The 27,557-nt window shown below is 43.0% G+C and overlaps 1 protein-coding gene across 8 annotated transcripts in view; it reads right to left on the bottom strand.

Annotated features, from left to right (window-relative positions):
• The window catches only part of EFCAB6 (EF-hand calcium binding domain 6), a 239,117-nt gene that overhangs the window by 38,505 nt on the left and 173,055 nt on the right, over positions 1-27,557 (bottom strand). For all 8 annotated transcript variants that reach the window (XM_074227119.1, XM_074227117.1, XM_074227120.1 and 5 more), the window contains 3 exons: positions 20,684-20,802; positions 15,458-15,646; positions 3,282-3,437 (listed from right to left, as the gene is read on the bottom strand). In XM_074227119.1, the coding sequence (XP_074083220.1) occupies positions 3,282-3,437; positions 15,458-15,646; positions 20,684-20,802 (464 nt within the window). The remainder of the gene's footprint in view (positions 1-3,281; positions 3,438-15,457; positions 15,647-20,683; positions 20,803-27,557) is intronic.

Here is a 27,557-nt window from a genome sequence, read left to right as displayed (position 1 = left end):
GAAAGAAGAGATGTAGAAGGAGAGGAATGGATGGTGTCTCTTTAGCTCCATTGGGAGAACAAGAGACTCAAGAGAAGAACTAGCTTACAATTATGAGAAGGTTGAGTTTTTCACCTGTTACCAAGAGAGACTTTGGCTGCCCCTGATGGATTCAAATCCCGCAGGCCATATGACTACATTCTTGGGTCATGAAAGAACTGGAGATAGGATTTCTAACCTGTTAAAAGTCAAGGAAAACAGAAGAAGGAAGGAGAAAATGGTTGAGATTTTCTCAAAGAGTGAGAATAGTCTGCAGATCAGCAAGTTTGACATCAATTCCTAGAGGAATTCTAGTAAGAGCGTTAAAAAGATGGTTGGCAAGTACCCAGAAATGTATGTGGAGATTGAGAAGAGCCAGGAAGATGTTATCAAAACAGGCTAGTGTGACTTCATTTTCCTTTTTTAACAGAATTGCTAAACTAATACAGAAAGGGGATGCTGTGGATATAAAGCTCGCTACAATTCCTGCAAAGATGATGGAAGACGGGGCGGCTAGGCGGTGTAGTGGATAAAGCACTGGCCCTGGAGCCTTAGGCAAGCCACTTGACCCCATTTGCCTTGCAAAAATCTAAAAAAAATCTAAAAAAAAAGATGGAAGACTGTGGACTAGATGATATCATCAGATGAATCCATAGACCAGTCTCAAAATGCAGTTAATCATTCAAAGTCAGTATGGCAGGATTGCACCATTGGAGTGCCCTGGGATCTGTTATTGGACAATGACTTGGCCAAAGACATAAATGACATGTTCATTAAATATGACAGTGACTCCAAGATGGGAGGAACAGCTAATACAGTGGATGAAGGAAAGTTGGAATACACAATGGTTTGACAGAATAGAGCACTGGAGCACATTTCTGTGAAGATGAAATTCAGTAGGGATCAATGTGAAATCTTCAAACTGAATGCAAAGCATTCAGCCTTCACAAGTGTAAACAGAGAAGACCTGGATAGATGGGAATTGTTCTGCAAAGGATCCAGGGGTGTTAATGGACTGCATCCTCAATATGAGTGGTGTAGCAGCCACAGAGCTATGGCAATTCTGAACTGCATCAAGAGGGGCAGAGAGAGTCTTCCTCTGCAAGGGGTGTGTCTTCTGTTCTAGCTGCCACCATTGAAGAAGGCTGTTGACAATCTGGAGTGTCCAGAGGAGGCAACAGGATGTGAAAGGCCTGGAAAAGAAGGTGAGGAGGAGTTAAGGGAGGAGACTGTCACTTGTGTTAAAGTGTTTGAAAGGCCAGAATGTTCACAACGTGTCCTGCTTGGTTCCAGGACCAAAAACAATGGGGGGATGGGTGTCAAAAAGAGGACAACTGAGGCTTGGAATCACAGCAATCATTCATAATTATCCATAATTAGAGCCATCCAAAAACGGAATGGGCTGCCACAAGAAGTTCTGGGCCCCTCCTTGGAGATCTTTGAATAGAGGCTAGATGCCCCCCTATAGCTGATGCTCAGAGATAATTGGGAAGATGTCTGTGTCTAGCTTGGCCCGGATAACCACTCAGTGATTCTATCAGCCGGGAGTCCTTCTTTTCACTCTCCCTGACTAGCCTCTAGCCAGGGTGAGACCCCTACCTCCTCCAAGGTTGCCCCTTCAGCCTTTGGAGGACTCTTACTAGGAAAGAAGTTTTCTCTTTTTTATTTTATTTTCTCTTTGCAGGCTATTAAAAGTCACTTGATTCTGTCTTCTCACTTGATGCTGCTGGTTCTTCCCTCTGCAAGCTTCAACACTCGAAGATCTCAGAGAGATCCCTTCAACAACTAGAGGGTAGTAACCATGTCTTACCCAGCGCCAGCTTCTCCCACTCCCACAGGTTCAATGAGCTGGAATTGGAATGGATGTCAGGATCCCTAGTCAAACTCATTCATTTTACAGGTGAGGAAACTGAAGTCCAGGGAAGGAAAATCACTTGCCCTGTGTCCCCCAGCTTGGCATAATCCTCATCCAGTACAGCTTCCAGTGCCTTTGCCATGCTAGCCATACCCTGCCTTTTCTGTGCTATTCCTATATTAGACAGAAAACTATTTTTTGGTTTTGGTTTTTGCAAGGTAATGTGTTAAGTGACTTGACCAAGGTCACACAGTGGACAGAAGGCTTTTGAGGTGGCCTGAACAGCCAATCACCCAAGGCCTCTGTTCACTGCAGCCAGACTCCCTTGAATCTGCAATTTGAGAGAATAAGTACACACACACACACACACACACACACACACACACACACAAACCCCACTGGACTTGGGTCCACAAAGACCTGGGATGGAAGCTCCTCTGAGACACTTACTTGCTGTCTAGTCTTGGGCAGGTGATTTAAACTCTCTGCATCATCCCCATTTCCTCATTTGTAAAATGAAGTCCCTTCCACTGGCTGACTTGGTGACTTGCCCTCTAGCTGCCTGCCCACCTGTTGTCATACGTTGGACCTGCTGCCCCAGCCCCCCCACCACCTGAACTTCCTAATCCAGTGTCTGGAGATGCTGCCTGCTCAGATCCCCCAAGTGTGGCTGCTCCCAGCAGTGTCCAATGCAGCCACCCAGGGGAGCACACACATGCTTAGCTGCCACAGACCTCGCCCCCGTAGTAAGTCCTTACCTCACGCCTGGAATCTAGGAATTACCTGAGCCTGCCTGACAGTGACTCAATGACAGCAGTCACCATCTCTGACCTAATCTTGTGCCCTTCCTTCCCCTCTCATTGTATGCACAGAGGATGTTTTATATGTGGCTCCTGATCTGTTTATATACTGTGGCTACTTGGACTCTTGTCACAAACTGTGACTTCTGCCTCTCCACCCCAACCTCAACCTGATATATCTTCTTGGCCTGACTTTGTAAAGGTTCAGACCCTGAACCAGTTTGGTGCTCAGAGACAGAGACCCTCCCCCCATCATGCCCAAGGCAAAAAAGAACCCAGAACTCTTCTTTCATCATGACTGGTCTTGCAAGCTGAGCAGAACATAGGGTGTCCATTGTCCAAAGACCTTCCTGGCCTTTTTCAAAGAAATTCCTTTACACATAGCCTAACAACTCTCAGAGACCATCTACAAAGCTACGGAGGGACCTTGATTGACCTCAACAAAGGATGGACCCCCTATGAGGGGGTTCTGGTCAGCCTCAGTGAATGATGGATACACTCTGCGGGGCCCTGATCAACCTCCATAGAGAAGGCCAGAGCTCCCTCAACTAGGCAGTGACTGTGTGGCAGAAAGAGAACCCCTGCTATTACAGACAAGAAAGAGAGACCTTTTGAGCATTGTCATTATCTCCTCTTCAGTTATGTTGGGCTGATATTCTTGCAAGACTTTATGCAACTCGTACAGGGAGATAAAGTCATTTCGCTGTTTATCCAATCTTGCAAAGGCCTGACTGAGGTCTTGGTAATGGTCTTTCAGCCTTTCCCTGCAAGAAAGATCAAAGTAAACATTTTCCTGTTAATTTGTATATATTACCTTGAAAGAGTTCCTGCAGCCAGGACAGACCAGGGGCGCCCTTCAGGGGGGTGTATGGACAAGGTCAGAAGTCTGGGTCTGATGCTCACTAGTTACAGGACTTGGGGGGAATCCCTTAACATGTCAGACCCTTTATTGTCCCATCTGTTAAATGGGAATGGATATGCTTGCCCTATGACGCCATGGAAGTGCTGGGGACACCAAAGGAGATCACAAACTACTATATTATATATGAAATACAACATATTTATTACATATCTATATAATGGGAGCTAGAATGAGGGGGAAACACTTAGGTGGGACAATGAAGAGGAAAACTAAGAAATTCAACAAATCAATTCTATTAGCATATATTAACTGGTTCTGTGCTAAGGGGCACTTTGCTGAGGGCAGAAGGACAAAAGGATCAGTATCTGCTCTTAGAGGGCCTCCATTCTACCTAGGAGTCACAAAGTATATGCAGAGAAGCCAAGAAAAATACACAAAAGGAAACACAAGGTGATTGGGAGGAAGGAAGTTTGTAGAACTGAAGGGTTAGAAAGAGGCCCTGCCTGCCAAGACTCCCTCCTCACCTTCAGATTAACCTGTCTCTGTCAGGTATATTTTTTGAATGTACCTTTACAGTGTGTCCCACGAGTCCTCTGCTTACAATACTTAGACTTTGGAATACGCTGTCTCTATGTGTTGTCTTCCTCTAGTGAAATGGAAGCTCTCTGAGGACAGGGACTATTTCCTTTTTGTCTCTATATCCCTGACATCTACAGAAACTGCCTGGCAAACAGTAGGCATCTAATAAATGCACGTGGATTGGTTGGGATATTGGGGGGGCATCTGAGCTGCTGAGAACATTGGTGGAACAGCCTAGATAAAGATTTGGGGTTGGAGGTGGAATGTTATGTAGAAGAATGAGCAGCAGGAAAGCCAGTTTACCCTAAAGTAAGGAGAAATCCATCTGAAGAAGCAGATGAAAGAAAGATCAGTCATGGGATCAATTTTAGATTTAGAAAAGGATCTGTGAGGCCACCTCATCCATCACCCTCCTTTTACACATGAAGAAACAGAGCTGCAGGTCAGTGAATTGGCCTACCCATGACCACATGACAAGGAACCTCCAAGTCTGGTGCCTCTTCCTCACTGTTCTGTTGCTCAGTTTCAAGGGTATTAGAGGGGGCAAAGCAGTGGGGGAGATCTGAGCAGGACAGGCAGAGTAGAGAAAGCTCCTAGAAGGGCAGAGACCTTCAGCTGGGTTTTCAAGGACAGGCAGGCTGTGGAGGACACCAAAAGTTTTAAGGCCTGTAACCTATAACAACATGAAGGGTCTTGTTCACCCTCCAGCCTTCCTGGGGCTCCAGAGTCTCTTCATTGTCGTGTATGATTTCACTGTAAGTTGTAGTATGTGTTTAGCTCAAAGCTCAAAGTTGGACATTGTTAGTGAAGTTCATGTCTTATCTTAAGACTATAACTTGTCCCAGATTCTCTTATTATAAGCCCTAGAGGAAAATAATCCAGTACAAGTCAGAACAGTACAAAGTTTTATGTGGTGCAAAAGGAAAATAGTTTCCATGAGTGTCTGGCCAGCTTAGATACACCCTCTTTAAGAATCCCAGGATCTGAGCATTGGAAATGGGTGATCTAGGTCAAACTTCTGCCTACAGGATCCCTAATGAGAGAACATTCATTCTCTGTTGGAACTCTCCCTCGAAGTAGCCAGCCAGCTTTGATTGACAAGAGGCTCTTTGTTCATGAGCTAATTGTGCTGATTATTGATAGTGACAATAGCTGGTAGCAATGATCTTGTGATCTAAGGTTTCTGAAGTGCTTCACCAACATGATCTCATTCGATATTGGACAAAATCTGCCCCTGCCCCATTCCTCTCCCATTGCTTCTTGTTCTGGCCTTGTAGACCAAGAAGAACCAGCCTAATCCCTGCCATCCTCATCTCATGTCTTCCAATGTTTTGGATGAATTAGTTTCTCTCCAGGTACCTTCTCTCATCAGATGTCCTTGGCTTCTTCTCCTCCCAGGCAGGCATGTGGCATCCTGGAAACAGCCTCACAATTGGAGAAAGAAATTCTTTGTTTATGAGAACAAATTCAGCACCATGGAAAGCACCCTGGTCACACAGTTGGCTGATCACTTGGTCCCTGTGCCTCACTTCCCCCCCCCCCCCCCCCCGTGAAATCTTTGTGTTCTCCCTCACACAGGGCTCTGTTGAAGAGGAAAGGCTCTATGTACCGAATTGTTATTGTGCAGTTGAAATGGAGAAATACTTTCAACATGTAAAGTCCATTTTCTTTTTTTAAAGTTTTTTGCCGGGTGGAGCCAAGATAGCAGTGTGAAGGCAGCATTTCCCGGGAACTCCTTCCCCCCAAAATTCCAAAAGCCATCAAATTATGACTCTAGCCAAAATTTAGAGGGGCAGAACCCACAGAAAGACTGAGTGATACATTTTCCCAGTCCAAGATAACTTAGAAGTTCAACAGGAAAGGTGTGTTTCACCAGGACCAGGAGCTGGAAAAAGCCCCAGTCATAGCACAGCCAGGAACAGCTGTAAGGGGCATTGAGAGAATTCAGCTACACCAGAATGAGTGTGGAATGAGGAGCACCAGCCACAGAACCTGCAGTGAGAATTGGGAGAAACCAGCCTGTACCTCCAGAGCACAGCCCACAGATGGTAAGGGGGTCAGGGGAGACTGCAGAAATTTCTCTCCTCAGGCCGCTGCTCTGCTCCAATCACTGTGGGGCTTCATTTTGGGGGGAGGGGGGGCGGGGGGCCTCAGATATGGAGGCAGATGGGAGCCAGGCCACCTCTAGAAGCCCCGACTCACAGCACAACCCCGGTAAAATGTTTATTGGTGGCCTGAGCTGGCAAACCTCACCAGATAGCCTTAGAGACTATTTTAGCAAATTTGGAGAAATTAGAGGAATGTATGGTCATGAGAGATCCCACCACCAAATGCTCCAGAGGCTTTGGTTTCGTCACGTTTGCCAACCCAGCAAGTGTAGATAAAGTATTAACTCAGCCCCATCATGAGTTAGATTCGAAGACGATCGACCCCAAAGTTGCATTTCCTCATCAAGCACAGCCCAAGATTTTTCTCTTTTGGGTGCACACACCTGAAGATTGGACTGGCTTGGTGGGGTGGATCTTAATTCTGCTGTACTTGCTGAAAGAATTCAATTAAAGTTCTTCTGAACTTAAAAAAAAAAGAAATTTCTCTCCTCTCCCTGGGGGCAGGACTCTGCTGTTTGCCCACACTCAGATCCAGGTTGCAGTTTGGGCTTCCATACTAAGATTAGTTGAGCAGGGCCCCTCCTTACAGCTCCAGGCAGAGGGGAGTGCTGTGGTCATCTACATATCAAAGCACAGGCAAGAGAGCATAAGACCTTGGAGGAATAAAGATCCCAGTGGGGCATTTCCCAACCAAAAAACCAAAGCCTTGGAAGTGCTGTAAATTAGTCTTGGGATGAGGAAATGAGTAAACAACAGAAAAAAAGATGAATCTGACCATAGAAAATTACTTTAGTCTCATGGAAGATCAAAACACATATGCAGATGATGACAAAATCAAAGCTTCTGTATCCAAAACCTCCAAGAGAAATAGAAAATGGGCTCAGACTATGGATGAGGTCAAAAAACACTTTGAAAAGCAATTAAGGGAGGTAGAGGAAAAATTGGGAAGAGAAATGAGAGCGACACAGAAAAATCATGAAAACCAAATCAGCAGCTTGGTGAAAGAAATACAAAAAAAATACTTAAAAAAATAAGATGTTAAAAACCAGTTTAGACCAAATGGAAAAAGCAAAACAAAAGGCAAATGAGGAGAAGAATGCCTTAAAAAGCAGAATTGGCCAGCTGGAAAATAAAATAAAAAATCTCTCTGAAGAAAATAACTCCTTCAAATGCAGAATGGAACTAAAGGAAGCTGATGACTTTGCAAGAAATCAGAAAGAAATAAAACTCTTCCAAAAAAAAAAAGCCAAAAGTTAGAAGAAAATGTGAAATATCTCATTGGAAAAACAACCAACCTCAAAAACAGATCCAGAAGAAACAATTTTAAAACTATTGGGCTACCTGAAAGACACAACCAGGAAAAGAGCCTAGACTTCATTGTTCAAGAAATAATACAGCAAAATTGCCCTGAGATCCTAGAAGCAGAGGGTGAAATAGAAATTGAGGGAATTCATCTCTGAAAGAGATACCAAAAGAAAAACCTGCAGGAATATTATAGCCAAGTTCCAAAACTCCCAAATCAAAGAGAAAATTCTAAAAGCTGCCAGAAACAAACAATTCAACTATAGAGGCTCCATAGTCAGGATTATACAGATCTGGCAGCATCTACATCAAGGGCTCGTAGGGATTGGAATATGATATTCCAGAAGGCATAAGATCTTGGTTTACAACTGAGAATCATGTACAACATGGAAACAATGTAAAGACTGACAAATTGCTTTCTGTGGGGGGGGGGGGGAGTAAGATTAGGCGAAAAATTGTAAAACTCAAAATAAATAAATAAAATCTTCAATTACAACTGAGAATCAACTACCCAGCAAAACTGAACATCCTCTTTCAGGGGAAAAGATGGACTCTGAATGAAACAGGGGACTTTCAAACTTCCCTATTGAAACAACCAGAGCTGAACAGAAAGTTTGATCTCCAAGTACAAGTCTCAGGTGAAGCATAGTTGGGGTGAAAGAGAGGGACTATGAGGAACTTAATGATGTTGAACTGTTTATATTCCTGAACAGGAAGAAGATATTGATAACTCATATGAACTTTTTCATTTATAAGAGCTGTTAGAAGGAGCATATATAGACAGGACATAGGAAGAGGCAGAATATAATGGTATAATATAGTAAAAAGATGGAGTCAATGGGTAATAAAGGAAAGCACTGGGAGGAAGGGAGAGGAAATGAAGAAGAAGCTAAGAAATTTCACATAAGAGGCAAGAAAAAGCTTTTTCAATGGAGTTGAACAGGGAAAGGCAAGGGGGAATGAGTGATTCTCATCAGAAATGGCTCAGAGAGGAAATAACATACACACTTCTATCTTGCCCTAGAGAAAAATGAGAAGAAATGGATGGAATAAGGGGTAAATGGCGGGGGAGGGAAGGGGGGATAGGTAATAGAAGAGAGGGAAGATTGTGGGAGAGGATACTCAGATACAACACACTTTTGGGCAGGGCCAGGATGAAAGGAGAGAGAATGGAGTGGATGAGGGTAGAGAGGAATGGAGTGGAGGGAAATACAGCCGGTAATAGCAACTATGGGAAACTTCTCTGGTGGACTTAAGATAAAGAAAGAAACTCACCATTGGAATCTGAATACAAACTAAAGTACAATTATTTTCTCTCTCTTACTATTCTTGAGATTTCTCATCTTCTTGGGGGGGGAGTTATGTTTACTCTTATGACAAAATTATTATAATAATATAAATAAATCTAGATCCTTCTAAAAAAGTTTTTTGTCAATTTTTTCCTTTGAATTTCTAGCTTTCCAGTTAATAAGAATTTATTTTTCTATCCTTCCCACCACCAATTCCCAAAAGAAGCAAAATAAAGCCCTGATCAGCTATGCATATTCAAGTCAAACAAATTCTCACAATGGCCCCAGAATCCAGGCACATTAGTAGGTAAATGCAGATTGTAGTCCCAGTTTGAGAGCTCATGACCTGAGTTATTGTCCCAGATTTGTGATTAATTCGCCATGTAAACCTAATCAAGTCATTTCCCTTTTCAAAGATTCAGTTTACTTCTGTATAAAAATAAGGGGTCTGATGTAAATTTCCTTGGTTCTCTGGATAGCCCCAACAGAGGTGAGATTTGAACTCATGTTGATCTCAGTTCTAAGGGATCTTAGCAGGCATCTAGTCCAACTTCTTCTTTGTAGAGAAGAGGAAACTGAGGCTTAGAGAGGGCAAGGAAACAACTCACTGGCTGATATTCCTTCCTTCCTTTATTCATTCAACCAGGGAATATGGAACTCCTTATTTCTCCTAACTGGATATAAACAGAGAGGAAGGTGAGTAGAAGCAGCCATTAGATGAACCTAACTCTTATCTGAAATGGACAAAGGGGGACCCAATACAGACATGCACTCATGCAGAAATTTACTGTAGAAGGACATCATGAAAAGGGAAAGGGCATGAGTCCAGGCTAGATAAGAAGAAGGATAATACCAGAAAAGGAATTGTTTTGGAAGCAAGTCAAGCTTTCTGACCCTACAGGGCAAATAAAATATGGGGGGGGGGGGGTTCAATTTCAATTGTTTTCAGTCATGTCCAACTCTTTATGACTCCATTTAGGATTTTCTTGTCAAAGATCTTGGAGTGGTTGACCATTTCCTTCTCTAACTCATTTTATGAATGAGGAAACTGAGACAAACAAGGTTCAGTGACTTACCCAGTCTCACACTACTAGTAAGTATGAGGTCAGAGTTGGACTCATGAAGATGACGACAATTTCTACACAAATCGTAAGCATTCCAAAACTCAACAAAAAAAAGCTAGAAAAAGTAACTTTAAATTCAAAATAACTATAGAAGGCATAAAATATTTGGGAGTGTATCTACGAAGATTCATCCAGAAACTATATGAATTCAAGTAGAAAACACCCTTTATGAATATAAAGACAAAACTAAATAATAAGAGATACATCAGTTGTTCAGGAGTAGGACAAACCAATAAAATAAAATAAGAATATTACCCTAAATTAATTTGCACATTCAGAACTGTACCAATCAATCTACCAAAGGAATAGCTTGCAGAGCTAGAAAAAAATAATGAAATCCATAAGAAAGAACAGAAAGTTGAGAATCTCAAGGCTACTAATGTGGAAAAAAGGGGAGAAGGGAGGGGATATATCAATGCCAGAAATCAAATTACATGTCAAAGCAGTAATATAAAGTAATATGGTATTGATTAAAAATAGAGAGGTTAAACTGTATGACAGATTAGGTATACAGCATTAACATAGTATTTGCTAAACCCAGGATCCTAGTAACTGGGAGAAATACTTCCTATTTGAGGAAAAATCCTGGGAAACAGGAGAGCTGGCCAGTGGAAAACAGATTTAGATCAACACTTCACATCGTGATAAGGTCCAAATGGATATATGATCATGCTATAAACAAATAGGATCTGTGAGTTGGGGAAGAGTTCTTGACTAAGCAAGCAATAGAGAGGTCACAAGATAAAATAGACATCTTTGGTTAGGTGGCATAGTGGATAGAGGGCCAGGTCTGGGGTCAGGAAGACCTGAATTCAAATCTGATCTCAGAAACTTACTAGCCAAGGTGACCCTGGGCAAGGCATTTAACCCTGTGAGCCTAGGTTCCTTATCTGTAAAATGGGGATAATACCAGCACAAAGGGCTTAGCATAGTGTCAAGCATATCATAAGCACTAAATAAATGTTAACTATTATTATTATTATATAAAATTTTAAACAAATCTAATGTAGTTAGGTAGAAGGAAAACAAGTAATTGGGGGAAAATCTTTACACAAATTTCCTTAATAAGTCTCATTACCAAGATTATAAAGAACTGATTCAAATGTTTAAGATTAAGAGCCATTCCTCAATATATAAATGATAATGTTTTGAAATGATAATGTTTTGTCCTTCATTTTCAAAGAACACAACAACATCAGGGAGGTGATGCCATGACAAGCACATGAATTGAATTGGGGGCGGGGCTGTGCTAAGTCACCAGCTTCACTTTCTCCTCCAGAACCATCTGGGTCCAGTGGCCAGATAGAATCAGAACAACTGAAGATGGCCCTGTATGTGAGACAATCAGAGTTAAGTAACTTGCGCAAGGTCACACAGCTAGTATGAGTATCTGAGGCTGGATTCAAACCCCTGTCCTCTTGAATCCAAGGCCAGTGCTCTGTCCACTGCACCACCACTATAGCAATTTTCAAAGGAAGAAATCCAAGCTATCAGCAATCATTAAAAAGTTCAAAATCATTAATAATTAAAGCAATTTTGAGATTCAACCTCATACACACATCAGATTAACAAAGATAACAAAGGGCAAATGTCAGAGGGATTGTAGAAAAACGGACATAAACAAAACTAATAGAATTGTGAATTGATTCAGCCATTCTGAAGAGCAACTTATAACTAAGGAAGAAGAAAGGTTAGAAATAGCAATGGCAAGAAGCAAGGAGGGGAGGGCGGAGGGGGGAGGATGAACAGAAGGATGCTCAAAGATGCAGAAACCAGCCATCGTTTTCAAAGTGATATGTACAATTATATACTTGGGTATTTTGAAAGCCTGGGGAATGAAATGGAGATTCAAGGTTTCTTTCCTAGAAATTCTCTTTTTGTGTTCTGCCCTTTTGTGTGTGAGTTCAAAATTAAAAATTAAACAAGAAAAACAAATAGACAAACATGCGCCTAAAGCAGACAGAGTATAGGTTCCTGCCCCATCACCCCCCATTGCCCAGTGGGTTGTTTTTTCTGGGAGCACCCCCTCCCCAAACAGAAGCCCTTGCAGGTGTATGTCCCAGGTATGCTCCATCTCAGCCTGCACAAAGCTCTCTCTTCACCACTACTATTATCTTCCACTTAATCCTTCAAAATGAAAGCAAATGACGGCAGAAAATCAAAACAATTCTGAGATACATATTTTTAGAAAATTGAGGCATTCAACGATTCCTGGACGAAGCCATGGTTTCCAGGCAGTAATTATTCCTCTTGCAGAAGGAAATGCGTACTCAGAGCAAGCCAGTGAGAAGTTTTAAGTCAGGAAAAAGTCATGATGCCAAGAATTTCCCATCCTGGATGGTGACAACCATCCAGGGGACTTTTTAAACCCCAGGGCTGGAAGGAACCCCCTTGCCCTCTGGGCCCTGCACCCACAGCCAGAATCTCACTTTCCCCATCTGTAAAATGAGGAGGGCTGGACTTTAGCCTCTGATCAAGGATGTTCTCACCTGCTTGACTAACCCAAGCTCACTGACTCCTATTTCTTCTTAACTTTATCCATTCAACCAGCATTCATTGTGAAAAATAGCTCCTGCCTTAGACCAGGGCGTCCTGTACAGTTGTTACAGTTGTTACAACGATGGTTGTTAATTGATGGATTGATTACTATCAAGAATTCTAGAATCGTGGTTTTTAAAGTGGAATAAATCCTGGAAGCCATCAGATCTAATCCCTGCATCTTAAAAATGAGGAAACTGAGGCAGTCACAGGTTAAGTGGCTTGCCCAGAGTCACCCAGCTAGAAAGCATATGAAGCATAATTTGAACTCAGGTCTTTCTGATCCCAAACCCAGTGCTCCATCCACTACACTACCTATCCGCCAGTTTACATTCTACATTGAAGTGGGGAGGTGAACAATAACCTATATACAGATAAACACATGCAAAATATAGAGAGAAGACACATTTGGTGGAGAAAGGGAGGGATCCTGGAGGAAGCAGTGATTGGTTGAACTATGCCAAGAAGTAAATAAAGGACTCCCCCCCACCCCCCGGGGAGGCAGCTCATTCCATTGTTGCACTTCCATGAGAAAGTTCTTCCTTTCTCAGAGCAGGAATCAGCCCCCCAGGATCTGTCCCCACTACCACCACCACTACCACCACCACCACCATTGTTCCTAGCTCTTTGCCCTCAGGCCAAGCAGGATCTGTGGCTTTCCTCTTTCCTAAGGCAGATCCCACCCTTGTTGGCTGAGCATGGTGATCACACCTGCCCTGGACTTTCCCTAGGCTGTACAACTCCAGGTCTTGGACAATTGCTTTACCTTTATCTGGGGGACGGGTGATCCAGATTTTGATTTTTTTTAATTTGGTTTCTAAAACAAGCCCTCATACTTCAAATGTGGCCTGACCATGACTAGACCCTGCTTGTATGGTCTGCAATTGTGGGAAAGAATACAGGGAAGGCATTATTCCTCACACAACACAACACAAAGCAGCTCCTGACTATTGCCAAGAACATACCCAGGGCTCAGGACCACTCTGAACTCAGATTTGGCCTGTCCTGACTCTGGATTTCTGTGCCCACCTTTCAGGGGACCCTGCTCATGTAGCATCATTCAATATAGAGCTGGGAGCTGGAGCTTGGGGCAGGGCATAGCCTGGAATATAGTAGGAATAGCCCTCAAGTGGCAGTCCAAAGCCTAAGTTTGATCCCAACTCACCTCAATCTAAAGTTTTGAAATGTGAATTCCTGAAATCTAAGGATGTGAAAGTCCTGGGACGCCAATGAGGAAAAAAGCTTAAAAAGGGAATGAGCTCTCAAGCAGAATTGGGGGGCAGGGGGAAGAAGGGCTCAGAACAATGCTGCCACTTACCATAATCTTAGCCCCACAATCTGAAGTTACCCAAACACTTCTAGGCTTTTGAGTATGCACAATAGGAGCAAGGAAAAGGTCACCACCAGGCTTCATAAGAAAATTAATACTAGACCAGTGATAAAGCCTTTCCCATCCCCACCCCACCCCTCCCAGTCCTGCCCCATCTAGGCAGGGGCTAGGGGGCTAGAGGGCAAAGAGCAGACAAACATTTTCAGACACATCAACGTATGGACCTGTTTTGCTTCAATGGTAGCTAGATGTGGATGTTGCTATCCTTTGGTACTGAAGATGAGCATAACATCCAAAAATGATGACTTGCACCTAATTGGATTAAAGTGAGGGAGTGATGTGCCAAGACACCTTTCTCTCTAGGTCTTCCAGAACCATCTGAACCCATTGGCCTGGTATAAAAGGAATAGGACAACTAGTGTTGGTCTGGATGCAATGGGAGACTTGACCATTCGGATGTGGGTCTCTCCCAAATCACCAGACTACCATGGGGCTGCAATATCAACACAGTTAGGGGACTTTGACCCCATCCCCAGCCTGAGGGAGCACCAGGCCTGTATTCCAATCTAGTCTCAGACATCTGCTAGCTATGAGAGGCTAAGCAAGCCATTTGATCTCTGACTCACTTTTGTCATCTGTAAAATGGGGAAGATAATAGTAGCCCCCACCAGGATTGTTATGAGGTTCAAATGAGAGAATCTCTGTAAAGCTGGATAAATGTATCTAGGCTGTTATTATGATTACAAACAGAAGCATTTGCTCTAAGGAAAGGCTTCTGATTTCTTATGAGGAAAGTTATGGAGGGAACTGAGGCAGGGATATCCAAGAAAAAGAAAATATCAGTGATACATTGTTAAAGACAGAAGAAAAGTCTAGGGAAGTGTAGACATGCAGGGCTATGTTTGAATTAGGATGGGACATTTAATTATTCATTTCAAAAACAAACCATCTGAACTAGACATTATGGTTTCACATAGAATCCTCCTTTCCTGTTCTTTGTCTATATTAATGTTTATGAAATCACTCTAGATCAGTTAAGTCGGGGCAGACAATGAAGAAATGAGAATAATCAAAAAAGACAAGCAACCACTTCTGGTAAGGGAAAGCCTTAAATACCACACTAAGGAGTTTGTATTTTAGGCTGCTAGGGACATGGAACTAATGAAAGATGACAGGATGATGGACTCTAAGTCAGAGGGGTTTCCAAATCCAACCCCTCCATCTGACAGCTGAGGAAACTGAGGCAGTGAAAGATTATAGATCATGATGACTTTGTAGCAGACTATCAGAAACTGCCTATGGCTTAGTACATGAGTCAGGACAGCACCCTGTGGTGGCATTGATCCACTTCAAAAATGAAGGACAAACAACAACGAGGAAGGATGAAGCAGAAGGAAAGAGACTAGGAGGCAGGAAGACCAGTCAGAAGGCTAAGGCAATAGGGGAGATGAGGACCTGACCTCAGGAAGCTGGAGCAAAGCAAAGGAGATTAGTGTGGGACCCTGGGGGAGAGGGGGAAAGGCAGAAGATGGTGGGAGGGAGAGGTCAGTGAGGAAAAGGTTGAGGGTTGAGCCTGGGGTACCCACATGACCAGAGAACTGTGTCCATCACCTATGTTTCCTGTCCCATTCAGATTTGTATCATGTACTTACTTGAATGACTTGAACTCTAACTGTTGCAGCAAATTGGTCTCTTCCAGTATCTGTTCAGGTTTTGTGAAGTGGCCCATGAAGTTGAAATGATCTACCACATATGGCCGATGGACAGAAGGTGAATACTCAATTCCCAATCGATTCAAAAATTCTTGGTAAGTAATATACCCTTTTTGAGTGTTGTCATATCTGTGAAAAGAAAATTTTCAGTCACTATCAGAAGGAGGTACAGTAAAATGGTTTATTTAGCTTTGTCTCTTTGGGAGAGAGGCAGAACAGGGAATGGCAGAATGGGGGGGGGGGGTCTTAGAACAGGGAAGATCAGAGCTAGGAAGAGACTTAGAACAAGGAAGACCAGAGTTGGGGGGGGGGGCATAGAACAGGGAATATTAGAGCTGAGAGGGGTTTTAGAGATCATCTAGTCCATGAATTCTTAACCTTTGGGGATATTATGGAACCCCTTTGGTAGTTGGTCTGATGCAGGTCATGGATTCTTCAAGAATCATGTTTTAAAATGAATAAAATAAAATGTAAAAGATCACAAACAGAACCAATTATTCTGAAATAACTACATTAATTTTCCCATCCATCTTCACAGACTGGTTCCAATCAATCATTTTGTAGCTAAAGCCTTAGGAAAACATTAGCTAACTGGGAAGAGCCTGGAACCCTGGTCTTCTCCCAAATTGCCCTGTGCTCTGACCCTTAATTCAGGAACCACCAGAGACAAGTTTTACCAACTGTTCTAGCAGACAGTCTATAATTTCAGTAGATAAATTAGCAGATCGATTTTATGGAGCTGCCGTCTGCCCCCCAAAGGGCTGTCCCAGAGTGTAGAGTGGGTGTCACCTGAAACCAGACCTTTATATCCAGTTCCTCTGCCCACTAGGCTGACCACAACTGTTTGTTCATAAGATGTTCTGACAGTTACATATAGAAGTTCTCAGAAAACTGCATTTGATTCTATGGTTCCATCATTTTGCCCAACATAACTTGTAAGACAGAATTAAAAACCAGAATAATCTATTCACTTCATAGATCACATCTGAGTCCTTTCTATGGAGAAGGTCCCAGTTAGAGTGAGGACTTTTACAGGCCAAAATACAAAAACCAAAACATCAAAGCTCTCATAAACAAACGAGTCATTTTCTACTTATACATAACCTCAGGAAAGTCTTGTGAATTCCATAAGCCTCATTTTCCCCCCTCTGCAAAATAAGCAGGAAAAGAGCAGTGTACAGAACACTGGACTGGAATCAAGCGGACCTGAGTTCAAATCCAGCCTCAGACACTTCCTAGCTGGGTGACCTAGGCAAGTCTCTGAAAGCCTGTTACCTCAGTTTCTTCATCTGACAAATGAACTGGAGAAGAAAATGGCAAAACCACTCCAGGATCCCTGCCAAGAAAAACCCATGTGGGGCAACAGAGAGTTGAACACAACTGAAACAACTGAACAATAGCAAAAAAAAGAAAAAAATAAAGGAACTGGACTAGTTGCCTTAGTTGCCTTGTCATGTTTCTTCTCTGTGATAAACCCATTGGTTCATGACCCCTCTCTGGGCTTCAGTTTTTAGGTCTATAGAATGAGAGATATCTCAACTCCCTCTCCCTCGAAATTATACAATGTGTTTTGGTTCAAAAGTTGTAAGGCTCCTTCACTCTAATTTCACAAAATTTAGAGGACAGTCAGAAGGAGGGGATCTGAAGGACACAGACCAGGCTCTTATCTCATTTTCTGCCATTGAATTTTTCTGCATTCTACTACAGAGTTTCTAGAGCATCTGATTTCCCAGTGTTATTCCAACAGAACAGAATGAGTTCCATAAAAATTCTCTAGGCAAATTGCCAATCTGCCTTTAAAAGAGGAGGGAGTTCTATTTTGATGGAAAGTCCTAAGACACAAGTCCCAGGGCAACAACCTCCCCTACACACACACACACACACACACACACACACACACACACACATCATTATATAAACAGTCCAGGTCAGACCAGTGAGATCCCTAAGACAGCAGCATCTGGCTGATCTTCTGGGCGAGTGGTAGGTGGACTTGCCCCCTACAGCCAGCATGGACTTGTCACCAAGTAAGGAAAATGCTGCTCCAGAGTGCCAAGACTCAGTCTAGGCTCTAATTCTGACTCCCACAACCACACAACCTCAAATAAGTCCTTCAAGGTCCCTGAACCTCAGTTTCCTCTCCCAGCCCTGACATGCCCTGTTCTAAAACCCCTCCCAGCACTGATACCCCCTATTCTAAGACCCCTCTCAGCTCTGACATCTTCTATTCTAAGGCCCCTCCCAGCTCTGACCTTGGGCACAGAAGGCTGGTAGAGGACATCTTGCCAGGAGACCAGGGGCCTTTCAGAGGAATCTCAGCTAAGCAAGATTGGCTCTGCTTCAGCAATGGGGTGGGGGGACTTTATTAGAAAAAGTCTTTGATACTCCAGAGGGGCTCCCTGGTCCCCTCCCCACTGGAGATGCAATCTATTCAGTAACTTTCAGAGAACCCTAAACTTCTGGTCAGCCAGTTGGACTGTGGATTGTAATTAAAGGGGAGGCAAATGAACAAGCAGTCTAATTTGGCCCAGGGTTGGAAGCAAAGAGGAGAAATAAAAAGGGGTGTGAAAGAATGTCCCACGGCCTTGCTAAATTAGAACTACCACAGCCCACTTGTTTCGAAATGCAGCCAACATTTTAGCCTTGACTAGGGGAACTGGAAGGAAAAGAAAGAACATGGATAGCCAGGAGAGCAGATGACTCGGGGACCACAGGGCAAGCAAGGACGTCACTCAGCCTCTTCATCTCTAAAACCAGAGATTTGACAATATTCCAGCCTTAAATCCTATGAGCCAGGACAGATGTAAAAAGCTGTCAGTTGATGGGGCATTTATCAAGTGCCTACTGTGTCACCAGGCTAATCTCTGGTGACTAAAAGGAAAGCAAAAACATGGTCTTGCCTGCTTTCAAGGTGCTTCCATTCTGTTGGAGAAGCAAGGCCTGGCAGAGCCTTCCAAGGGGCAGAGAAGGGACCACCTGAAGGGGACAACTCTAGCCAAGGAGACAGAAGTCTTCTGTTGGAAAAGCATTAATACAATCCATGCTGATTGGCTGATTCTTGGGGAGTGAGGCCAGGCCAGAAGACATCCAAGCTTTCTTCTGGCTTTACCATTCTCCCCACACGCATTCAGGGTTACAAAACACACAGTGAGACGGTGCTCAAATCTTGTTATTGTTATTTATACGTGAGGGAAAGGAGGCAAAGGGATGAAGAAGCCCACCCAAGGTTCATTCAAACAGTAGGTTGTCACTGGAGAAGGCCTTCCCAATGCCCACCCCAGTGGCCCCAACTCAAAGACTTCTCAGCTCTGACAGTCTCTGTTCACGTGTGGGAATTTTTTATTTCCTTTTATTATTTGGGACTCAAGACCACACCTCCTGCAAATTTTGGTTAATATGAACCTCATCTGTTTACACCTGTCTCAGGTTTAGTTCAGATGTTTTTGGACTTAGTTTGTTGTTAGAATTTTAAATATTCCCTAGATCAGACGTCAGAGGATTCTCAACTATCCCTGACTCCTGGTGACATACATGGAAAATTCTCCCTCTCCATCAGCTTCTTTGGGAAATTGCTAAATGTATCTGTAAATCTGGCTTAGTTTTCCTATAGAATTTTCAGGATGAAGTTTGTTTCTTGGGGTGGAGAGTAGAGGTGTGTGACTATGACTTGTTTAAGGAAGGGGAGGCTTGTAGAGTCAGCTTCTCTCCTACATGTATATTCTAATTAGAGTGTAAAAGAATCACCTCCCTGGGGACGGCTAGGTGGCATAGTGGATAAAGCACCGGCCCTGGAGTCAGGAGTACCTGGGTTCAAATCCAGTCTCAGACACTTAATAATTACCTAGCTGTGTGGCCTTGAGCAAGCTACTTAACCCCATTTGCCTTACAAAAGAAAAAAGAATCACCTCCCTGTCATGCTGCCAGAACTCTGCTTGGAAGGGTCCAAATCAGGGTCATGTATTCTCTGAGGATTGAGTCTGGGCTCAAGCATGATGAGAAAAATCAAAGTTTTAACCTCTATCACTTAGGCATATATCTATTTGGCAGCAGTTTCCTAACACATAACTCAAAGAATAGATCTCTCTCCCCACAACATGTCTTCCAGCTCCATCATTCCCTGTTCTAAGATCTCTCCCCCTCCCAAAATCTGACATTCCCTATTCTACAAAGTGCTCAGTTCTGACATTCCCTGTTTTATAGGAGCAGACTTTCTATCATAACATTAACAGAACTAATTTGGTTATGAAAGGAATATGGAAAGACATTCATTAATGGAACCCATCATCATGCTGATCCCAGTTTGAAGACATAAATAGAATGTCAGAGCTTGGAGAAGCTTAGAACAGGGGATGTCAGGGCTGGAAGGGGGTCTTAGAACATGTGATATCAGAGCTGGGAGGGAGCTTAGAACAGAGGATGTCAGGGCTGAGAGTGGAGCTTGGAACAGGATGTGTCAGAGCTGGGAGGCGCTTAGTCCAGTGGGTATCAGGATTGGGAGCAGGGCCTTAGAACAGGGGATGTCAGACTGGGAGGAATCTTAGAATGGAGGTGTCAGAGCTGTGAGTATATTTTAAAATGGGGGTGTCGGGGGGGAGTAGAATTTGGAACAGGGAGTGTCAGAGCTAAGAGGGACACATGGCAGCTAATGTGACCTGTCAGATAAAACCTCAGAGTCATATAGTCCAAGATCCCCATTTTACAGACAAAATAACTGAGGTAAACAAGACTCTTGCTTCCTCTCAGAAAAGTAGCAGGAACAATGCTGAGAGGTTGATCACAGGTTTGCTAACTTCTTGCTTCTATAACATTTTTCTTCAAACAACTAATGTTGATTGATCCGCTTATACTGGGGCTATGTTTACTGAGAGAGCTCTGTAGACCCCCAGGAGGCTTCTCTGTAAGGGTTACAAATACTTCTACGCACAGCCATGGACCTGTGTGATACCAGGAAGATGCCCATCCTCTGCCTAAGTGGAGGAAGCTTTTCTCAGCCAGAGTGTCACAGCCTAGTGAAGTCACACTTATCTGTCCCAGATCTAGTTGAAGCGACCCCACTATCACTAGCTCCCTAGGTCTCCTGATGCTGTGGAAGAACAGCTAATAAGATTCATTCATTCCAATGGTGTCAAGTTACCTGAAATGGTTAGATTGAAAAAGGACTCCTACCTCGCCCAGAGCTTTTCAAACTCCCTTGGTGTGATGGGAATGTCAAAGCCATACAGAGCATTTCGAACATCCCGTCGCCGTAGAATGCCATTGCCCTCATTATCAGTTTCGAGAAAATTCTGCAACATGAAAAAATGGGGTTAAGTCAGAACTCAGAAGAACAAGTGTGATAGAGAGTTTCTTTTCAGAGGCATATCATGCAAAAAATGAAAGTCTTACATTTGTCATTGTTAAGAATAAAATTTAGCAGCAAACTAGGAGAGATCAAGGAATAGTTTACCTGTCAGATCTATGGAAAGGGAAGCAATTTATGACCAAGGAAGATGGAGAACATCATTAAAAACAAACTAGACAATTTTGATTACATTAAATTAAAGGTTTTGCACAGACAAAATCACTGTAACTAAGATCAAAAGACATGTAGTAAATTGGGAAACAATTTTTGCAACCAGTATTTCTGACAAAGGACTCGTCTCTAAAATATACAGAGAACTGAGTCAAATTTTCAAAAAACAAGCCATTCCCCAATTGACAAATGGTCAATGGATATGCAAAGGCAATTTACAGGTGAAAAAATCAAAGTGATCCATAGTCATATGAAAAATTGCTTTAAATCAATACATTTTAGGGAAATACAAATTAAAGCATCTCTGAGGTACCACCTCACACCTCTCGGACTGGCCAAAATGACCAGAAAGGACAATGATCAATGTTTGAGGGGATGTGGGAAATCTGAAACATTAATACATTGTTGGTGGAGCTGTGAACTCATCTAGCCTTTCTGGAGAGCAATTTGGAATTATGTGCATCCCCTTTGATCCAGCAATACCACTACTGGGTCTATACCCTGAAGAGATCATGAAAAAGGGTAAAAACATCACTTGTACAAAAATATTCATAGCACCCCTGTTTGTGGCAGCAAAGAATTGGAAATCAAGTAAATGTCCTTCAATTGGGGAATGGCTTGGCAAACTGTGGTATATGTATGGGATGGAACACTATTATTCTATTAGAAACCAGGAGGAATGGGAATTCAGGGAAGCCTGGAAGGATTTGAATGAACTGATGCTGAGCAAGATGAGCACAACCAGAAGAACACTGGACACCCTAACAGCAACATGGGGGTGATGATCAGCCTTGATGGACTTGTTCATTCCATCAGTGCAACAATCGGGGACAATTTTAGGTATCTGCGATGGAGAATACCATCTGCATCCAGAGAAAGAATTGTGGAGTTTGAACAAAGATCAAAGACTATTTCCCTCAATTAAAAAAAAAAACTATTATCTTATTATGTAATTTTGCTATCTTTTATACTTTATTTTTTTCCCTTTAAGGATATGATTTCTTTCTCAACACATACAACTGAAATCAATGTAAACCATGGAAACAATGTAAAGACTAAAAGACTGCCTTCTGTGGGGGGTGAGGGGAGGGAAGCAAGATTAGGGGAAAAAATGTAAAATTCAAAATAAATAAAATCTTCCTAAAAGTAAAAAAAAAAAAAAAGAATAAAATTTAGCAATAATTTAAAACATGTTCATTGTCTTAGAGAGAAGGGAATTTTCCAATTACTACATTCTAGGATTCTAAGACCCCAAGTCTTTAAGATTCCATGATTCTCAGGGGCAGCTAGGTGGCGCAGTGGAGGGATGGTTAGGTGGCGCAGTGGATACAGTACTGGCCCTGGAGTCAGGGGTACCTGAGTTCAAATCCTACCTCAGACACTTAATGATTACCTAGCTGTGTGACCTTGGGCAACTCACTTAACCCCATTGCCTTGCAAAAACCTAAAAAATTAAATTAAATTAAATTAAATTAAATTAATAAAATAAAAATAAAGAATCCATGATTCTGGGGCAGCTAAGTGGTGCAGTGGATAGAGCACCAGCCCTGGAGTCAGAAGTACCTGAGTTCAAATCCACCCTCAGACACTTAATAATTACCTAGCTGTCCAACTTTGGGCAAGTCACTTAACCCTACAGCTTTGCAAAAAAACAAACAAAAGCCAAAACTGAAGATTCCATGATTCTGAGACCCCAAATCTCTAAGATCCCTGATTCTGAGATCCCAAGAGCATAAGATTTCATGATTTTGAGACCCCCAAACCTCTAAAATTCCATGATTCTGAGACTATGATATAATCTTCTCTATGATTGGTCCTCTTGGTACTGGTCCCACTCATACTAAGGAACTTTTTTAAAAAATATCAGTTTATGGGACAGCTAAGTAGCACAGTGGCTAGAGCACCAGCCCTGGAGTCAGGAGTACCTGAGTTCAAATCTGGCCTCAGACACTTAATAATTACCTAGCTGTGTGGCCTCGGGCAAGCTGCTTAACCCCATTGCCTTGCAAAAAACTAAAAAAAAAAATTAGTTTGTAAAATCAAAATAAGTTACATTCATAGGCATTGGGTGGAGGTGCAATTTCTGGAAATGGATGCCCCCTCCCATTCAACTTCTCTTCATCAATCTGACCATCGCAAGTCAATTATGGTCAAGATTTTCCTATTAAAGAATTGATGAAGTCAATAGCCCTTGACTGAAGACAATCCAAGATGCTAATGCTTTACCATCTCAATCAATCAGTCACCATTTATTTAAACACTTACTATATATCAGTCAATGTGTTATAAAAATACAAAGAAAAGCAAGACTAATCAAATCACTTGGAGGCTCAGAGATGGGGCATGTTTTACCCAAGAACACAAAGCAAGGCAGTGCCTGATGGCTCCCCTGACCTCTGGGCTGGTGTCCTCACCCCACACACACATCCCCTTCTTCTTCCTCACTGAACCACCACTGGTAATGAAAAATAAGTCTGACTTATAGCTTTTTACTATACAAAAGGATAGGGTTGCAATGATCAAAAACTCTTGAATGATTTAATAGTATCCCATCTCCTATTTCTCTTGTCCTTTGAGTTTTCTAAAGCAATTTTTTCACAACCTTATGAAGTGAGAAGCAAGAATTATTGAGAAACCCTAAGGAGACAGAGCTAAAACACTGGACTTGGAGTCCAGAGAGCTGGATTCAAATCCCAACTCAAGCAATGATTTGCTAGGAGTCATTTTATCTTGGTTTTCTCTTCCACAAAATGGGGCTAACGATTGGTGCCCTACTAAATTCATGGAACTATTGTCAGATCTGGGAGTCAGCTTAGACCAGGGGAGATGTTCTAAGGGTCATAGAGTAAATGCCTGAGGTGGGATCTGAACCTAGGTCTTAGTGACTTCAAGCCCAGGGCCCTATCATCTACTGGGCGATGCTGCTGCCAGTTTCAATGTGGGGAGGAAGGGGGCAGGGGGAGGGCCTGGACTGCAGGCTGTTGTTCATAGTTCAACAACAGGAGATTAATCAGTCAAAAGGGCACTTGAACTTCAGACTGCATGACAAATCCAGTGCCCAGAGTGAGGAGGGTACAGTCCAACTGGACCCTGCTCAGGTAGGTCACATTTGGATCTCAGTTCTGCAAAAAGGCATTATCAAGCCAGTGTCTTGTCTCCAAGAATAGAAAAAGGACAGGAGACCAAGCCAACAAGAATGACTGGAAGGAACTGGGAGTGTTTTAGTTGGATAAGTCTTTGGGAGACTACTATCCCTTAAGAAGTGGTGACTGGCCCCTCACTCCATTAAAGCCTACTCTCCACTCATTTGAACTGTTATTCCTTTCTCCACAGTGTCTGATCCACATTTTCCCTCTTCTCCCCATGGCTCCCCAAGACTCACCAAAATAAGCTTTCCCTTCTCCCCTCCTCTTTCCTTCATCACTGTCTCCCATTCTTTTTTTTGAAAGATTTTATTTATTTTGAATTTTACAGTTCTTCCCCTAATCTTGTATCCCCCCTCCAGAGAAGACAGTCTGATAGTCTTTCCATTGTTTCCCTGGTATGCATTGATCTAAGTTGAATGTGATGAGAGAGAAATCAGATCCTTAAGGAAGAAAGATAAACCTCCTGTCCCCTAGCCTCTGCCAAGGGCCAGCTTCTGTACACATTCCCTTAGTCCCATCCCATCCCCTCTTCTCTAGCAAATTTCCTGTTGAATGATTCCCCAGCTTCATCTCATCTTCATTATCTTCTTCCTGGCTGCCTAGTCACCTCCATCCCTCATTAGCTCTATCGTACCCACCAACCTCCATCCTAGGTCCCCCCTTCTCCATTAAACCCCTTAAAAACTGTCTAAAACAGTGTTTCTTCTCTCACTCTTCTAAGCCCTAGACAATATGGCCCCTGATGTCATAGGGGGGTCAGAAGATGCACTTTCCATAAAGGACAAAAGTTCAAGTCCTTTCCCCAATTCTCATTTTTCTTGGCCTCCCTTTGATATTGAGGGTCCTCCTCTTGGCCCCAACCTGTTTGACCATTCCTTTCAGCTATTTTCTTCTGAGTATGCATACTGCCCTGTCTGTTGACTGGGGATTGTCCCTCAAGGCTTGCCTGGACCCTCTTCTGCTCTCTGCTCTATGATTTCGCTGTCTTGGCTCCCACAGCTTCAATTATCATTTCAGATCTCTATCCAGGACTATTCTCTCTCCTGAGCTTAGCCCTACATTACTACCCAGCCAGACATCTCCTAGGTACCTCAAACTCAATGTGACTCCCTCCTCCCTCCATCCCCAGGTCTCCTTTGACCCTTCTTTCCCTCATGCCATGAAGCCAGTCCCTTCCCATATCCTGTCATCTCCTTCCACCATTAACTCTAACCTACACCCTCTAATCTCTGCTTTTCTAGCCATAGGGTCTCCCTAGGACGTCCAGTACCCATAAGAAGCCTTTGAACATTGAAAGCTCTTCGAGTCTGACTGGCCCCTCCCTGTCTTTCTAATAGCTCTTCCAGATACTCAGAGCCTTGGAACATTCTCCGTCCTTACTTCCATCTCCTAGAATCTCAGGCCCCCCTTTAAGATGCAGCTCAAAAAATACAGCATCCATTCCAACTAAAAACCCTAGAGAGTGTAGGAATAAATGGATTTTCCTTAGAATAATAAGCAGTATCTATTTGAAACCACCAACAAGCTTTATATGTAACAGGGATAGTCTAGAGGCAGTCCCAATAAGATCAGGGGTGAAACAAGGATGCCCAGGATCACCACTACTATTCAATATTGTATTAGAAACGTCAGCCTCAGCAATAAGAGAAGAAAACGAAATTGAAGGAATTCGAACTGGGAAGGAAGAGACAAAACTCTCACTCTTTGCAGATGGCATGATGGTCTACCTAAAGAATCCCTAAAAAATCATCTAAAAATCTACTAGAAATAATTAGCAACTTTTGTAAAGAAGCAGGATATAAAATAAACCCTCATAAAAAGATGCAGCTCAAGCCTGTCTTCCCACAGGAGCTGGTTGTCTTCCCTTCCAAGATTGCCTTCCATCTACTCTATCCATCTCTTCAGACACAGCAGTGTCTTCTCTCCGTTAGAAGGAGGGCTCTCTCAGGGGAGGGGCTCCTCAGTTTTAGTTGGTTAAGTTGTTTATGTCCTGGCCAGTGCTAACACATGGGGATAAGCAAAATCGTTACTGTTGTCTTCTTCAAGAAAAAGAGCTCAGAGCATGGACAGAGGGAGTTAATAGCATCTGCCCAAGCTGCCTCCCCATCAGAGCCACTTAGGTGCAGAATGGGCAGCTTCAGGCGACTAGTGAGCTCACTACCTGTCCTTGGTAGTAGTCATAGTCCCTTGCATACTCTGCAGAGGGGATTCATGCATGATTCGCAGAGCAGGGGAGGTAACCTCAGGTGCTCCTTGCCATCCCAGAGAGCAGACAAGTTTACAGGTTCATGTTTCCAGGGTGCCATAGGACTGTGAGTCATGGACCCCCAGTAGCCTCTGAAGAATAGAAAATGACTCCCAGTTCTGCATTCTCCCTACCAAACTATACTGCCCTCCCTTCTACTTATAACATGGACCTTTCTGGATTAACCTGGGGGCTTAGCCGCTATTTATAATGTTGTTTCTATGGGGAAGTGAGTTCCAAGCTCCCAACAACCAACTTGCAAATTAATTTTTGGAACATGGCCCATTTGCAAGTTGGGAGTACAGTTACTGCGTGAGTAAGGAAGACTAAAATTACTTTTGCTTTATTCAATATCTTTAATAAGAAGTGAGTGATGTTTGGTTTTCCCAAGTATCCTCCACCTTTCAGAAAGGCATCCCCTTGGTGCATTAAGACTTCAAATTAGGAGGACCACAGACTCATAGAAAAGTAGAAGAGAGGGATGGGAAGTATACTGAGTTGAAGGGTAAAGAGATCTGGGCTCAAACCCTGCCTTTGATACTTATTAACTGGAGAACTTTGGGTCAGTTCAATTCTCTGAAACTCAGTTTCCTTATCTGTAAAATAAGGTGAGGTTTAGACTCAGTATCCTCAAAGGTCCTGTCAGCTCCCATGACTACTGTCCCCATTTCGAAAACTATGCCAGGACATTTCACGACTAGGGTTCAGCTTCTGAAATCATGGAGACAAAAATGGAAATTACCATCTGAGTCGAAATGGAGAATTTTCCATTTGGCTGGTAAATGCTTTGGAAGATTCACACTGAGGGCGGAGGAGCCAATCTCGGCTATTTCAACAGCTAAGTCAATGAAACACTTCCACAGAAACTGTTCCAAGTTTCAGCTCTTGTGTCTCACTGAAGTTTCAGGTCGGCCCTCTGAGGTTCTTGTGGCAGGGGCGGGGGGGGGGGGGTCCATAAGAGCTAGGCCTCTCTAGTTGATTTTCACATGCTCTATTCCAATTCCCACCTCTGTACTTTTGCACAGGCCATCCCCTAGACCTGTAATAACCTCCTCCCTCAGCTCCAGCTCATAGAGTCTATCTTTTCCTTTAAATATGCTCAAGCAAGGGGACGGCTAGGTGGCGGCTAGGTGGCAT

Source organism: Macrotis lagotis, chromosome 2 (genome assembly GCF_037893015.1).
Source record: "Macrotis lagotis isolate mMagLag1 chromosome 2, bilby.v1.9.chrom.fasta, whole genome shotgun sequence".
In the NCBI taxonomy this organism is placed as follows: domain Eukaryota; kingdom Metazoa; phylum Chordata; class Mammalia; order Peramelemorphia; family Peramelidae; genus Macrotis; species Macrotis lagotis.
The sequence above is the reverse complement of the archived record's forward strand: the minus strand, read 5'-3'. Positions and strand labels throughout refer to the sequence as shown.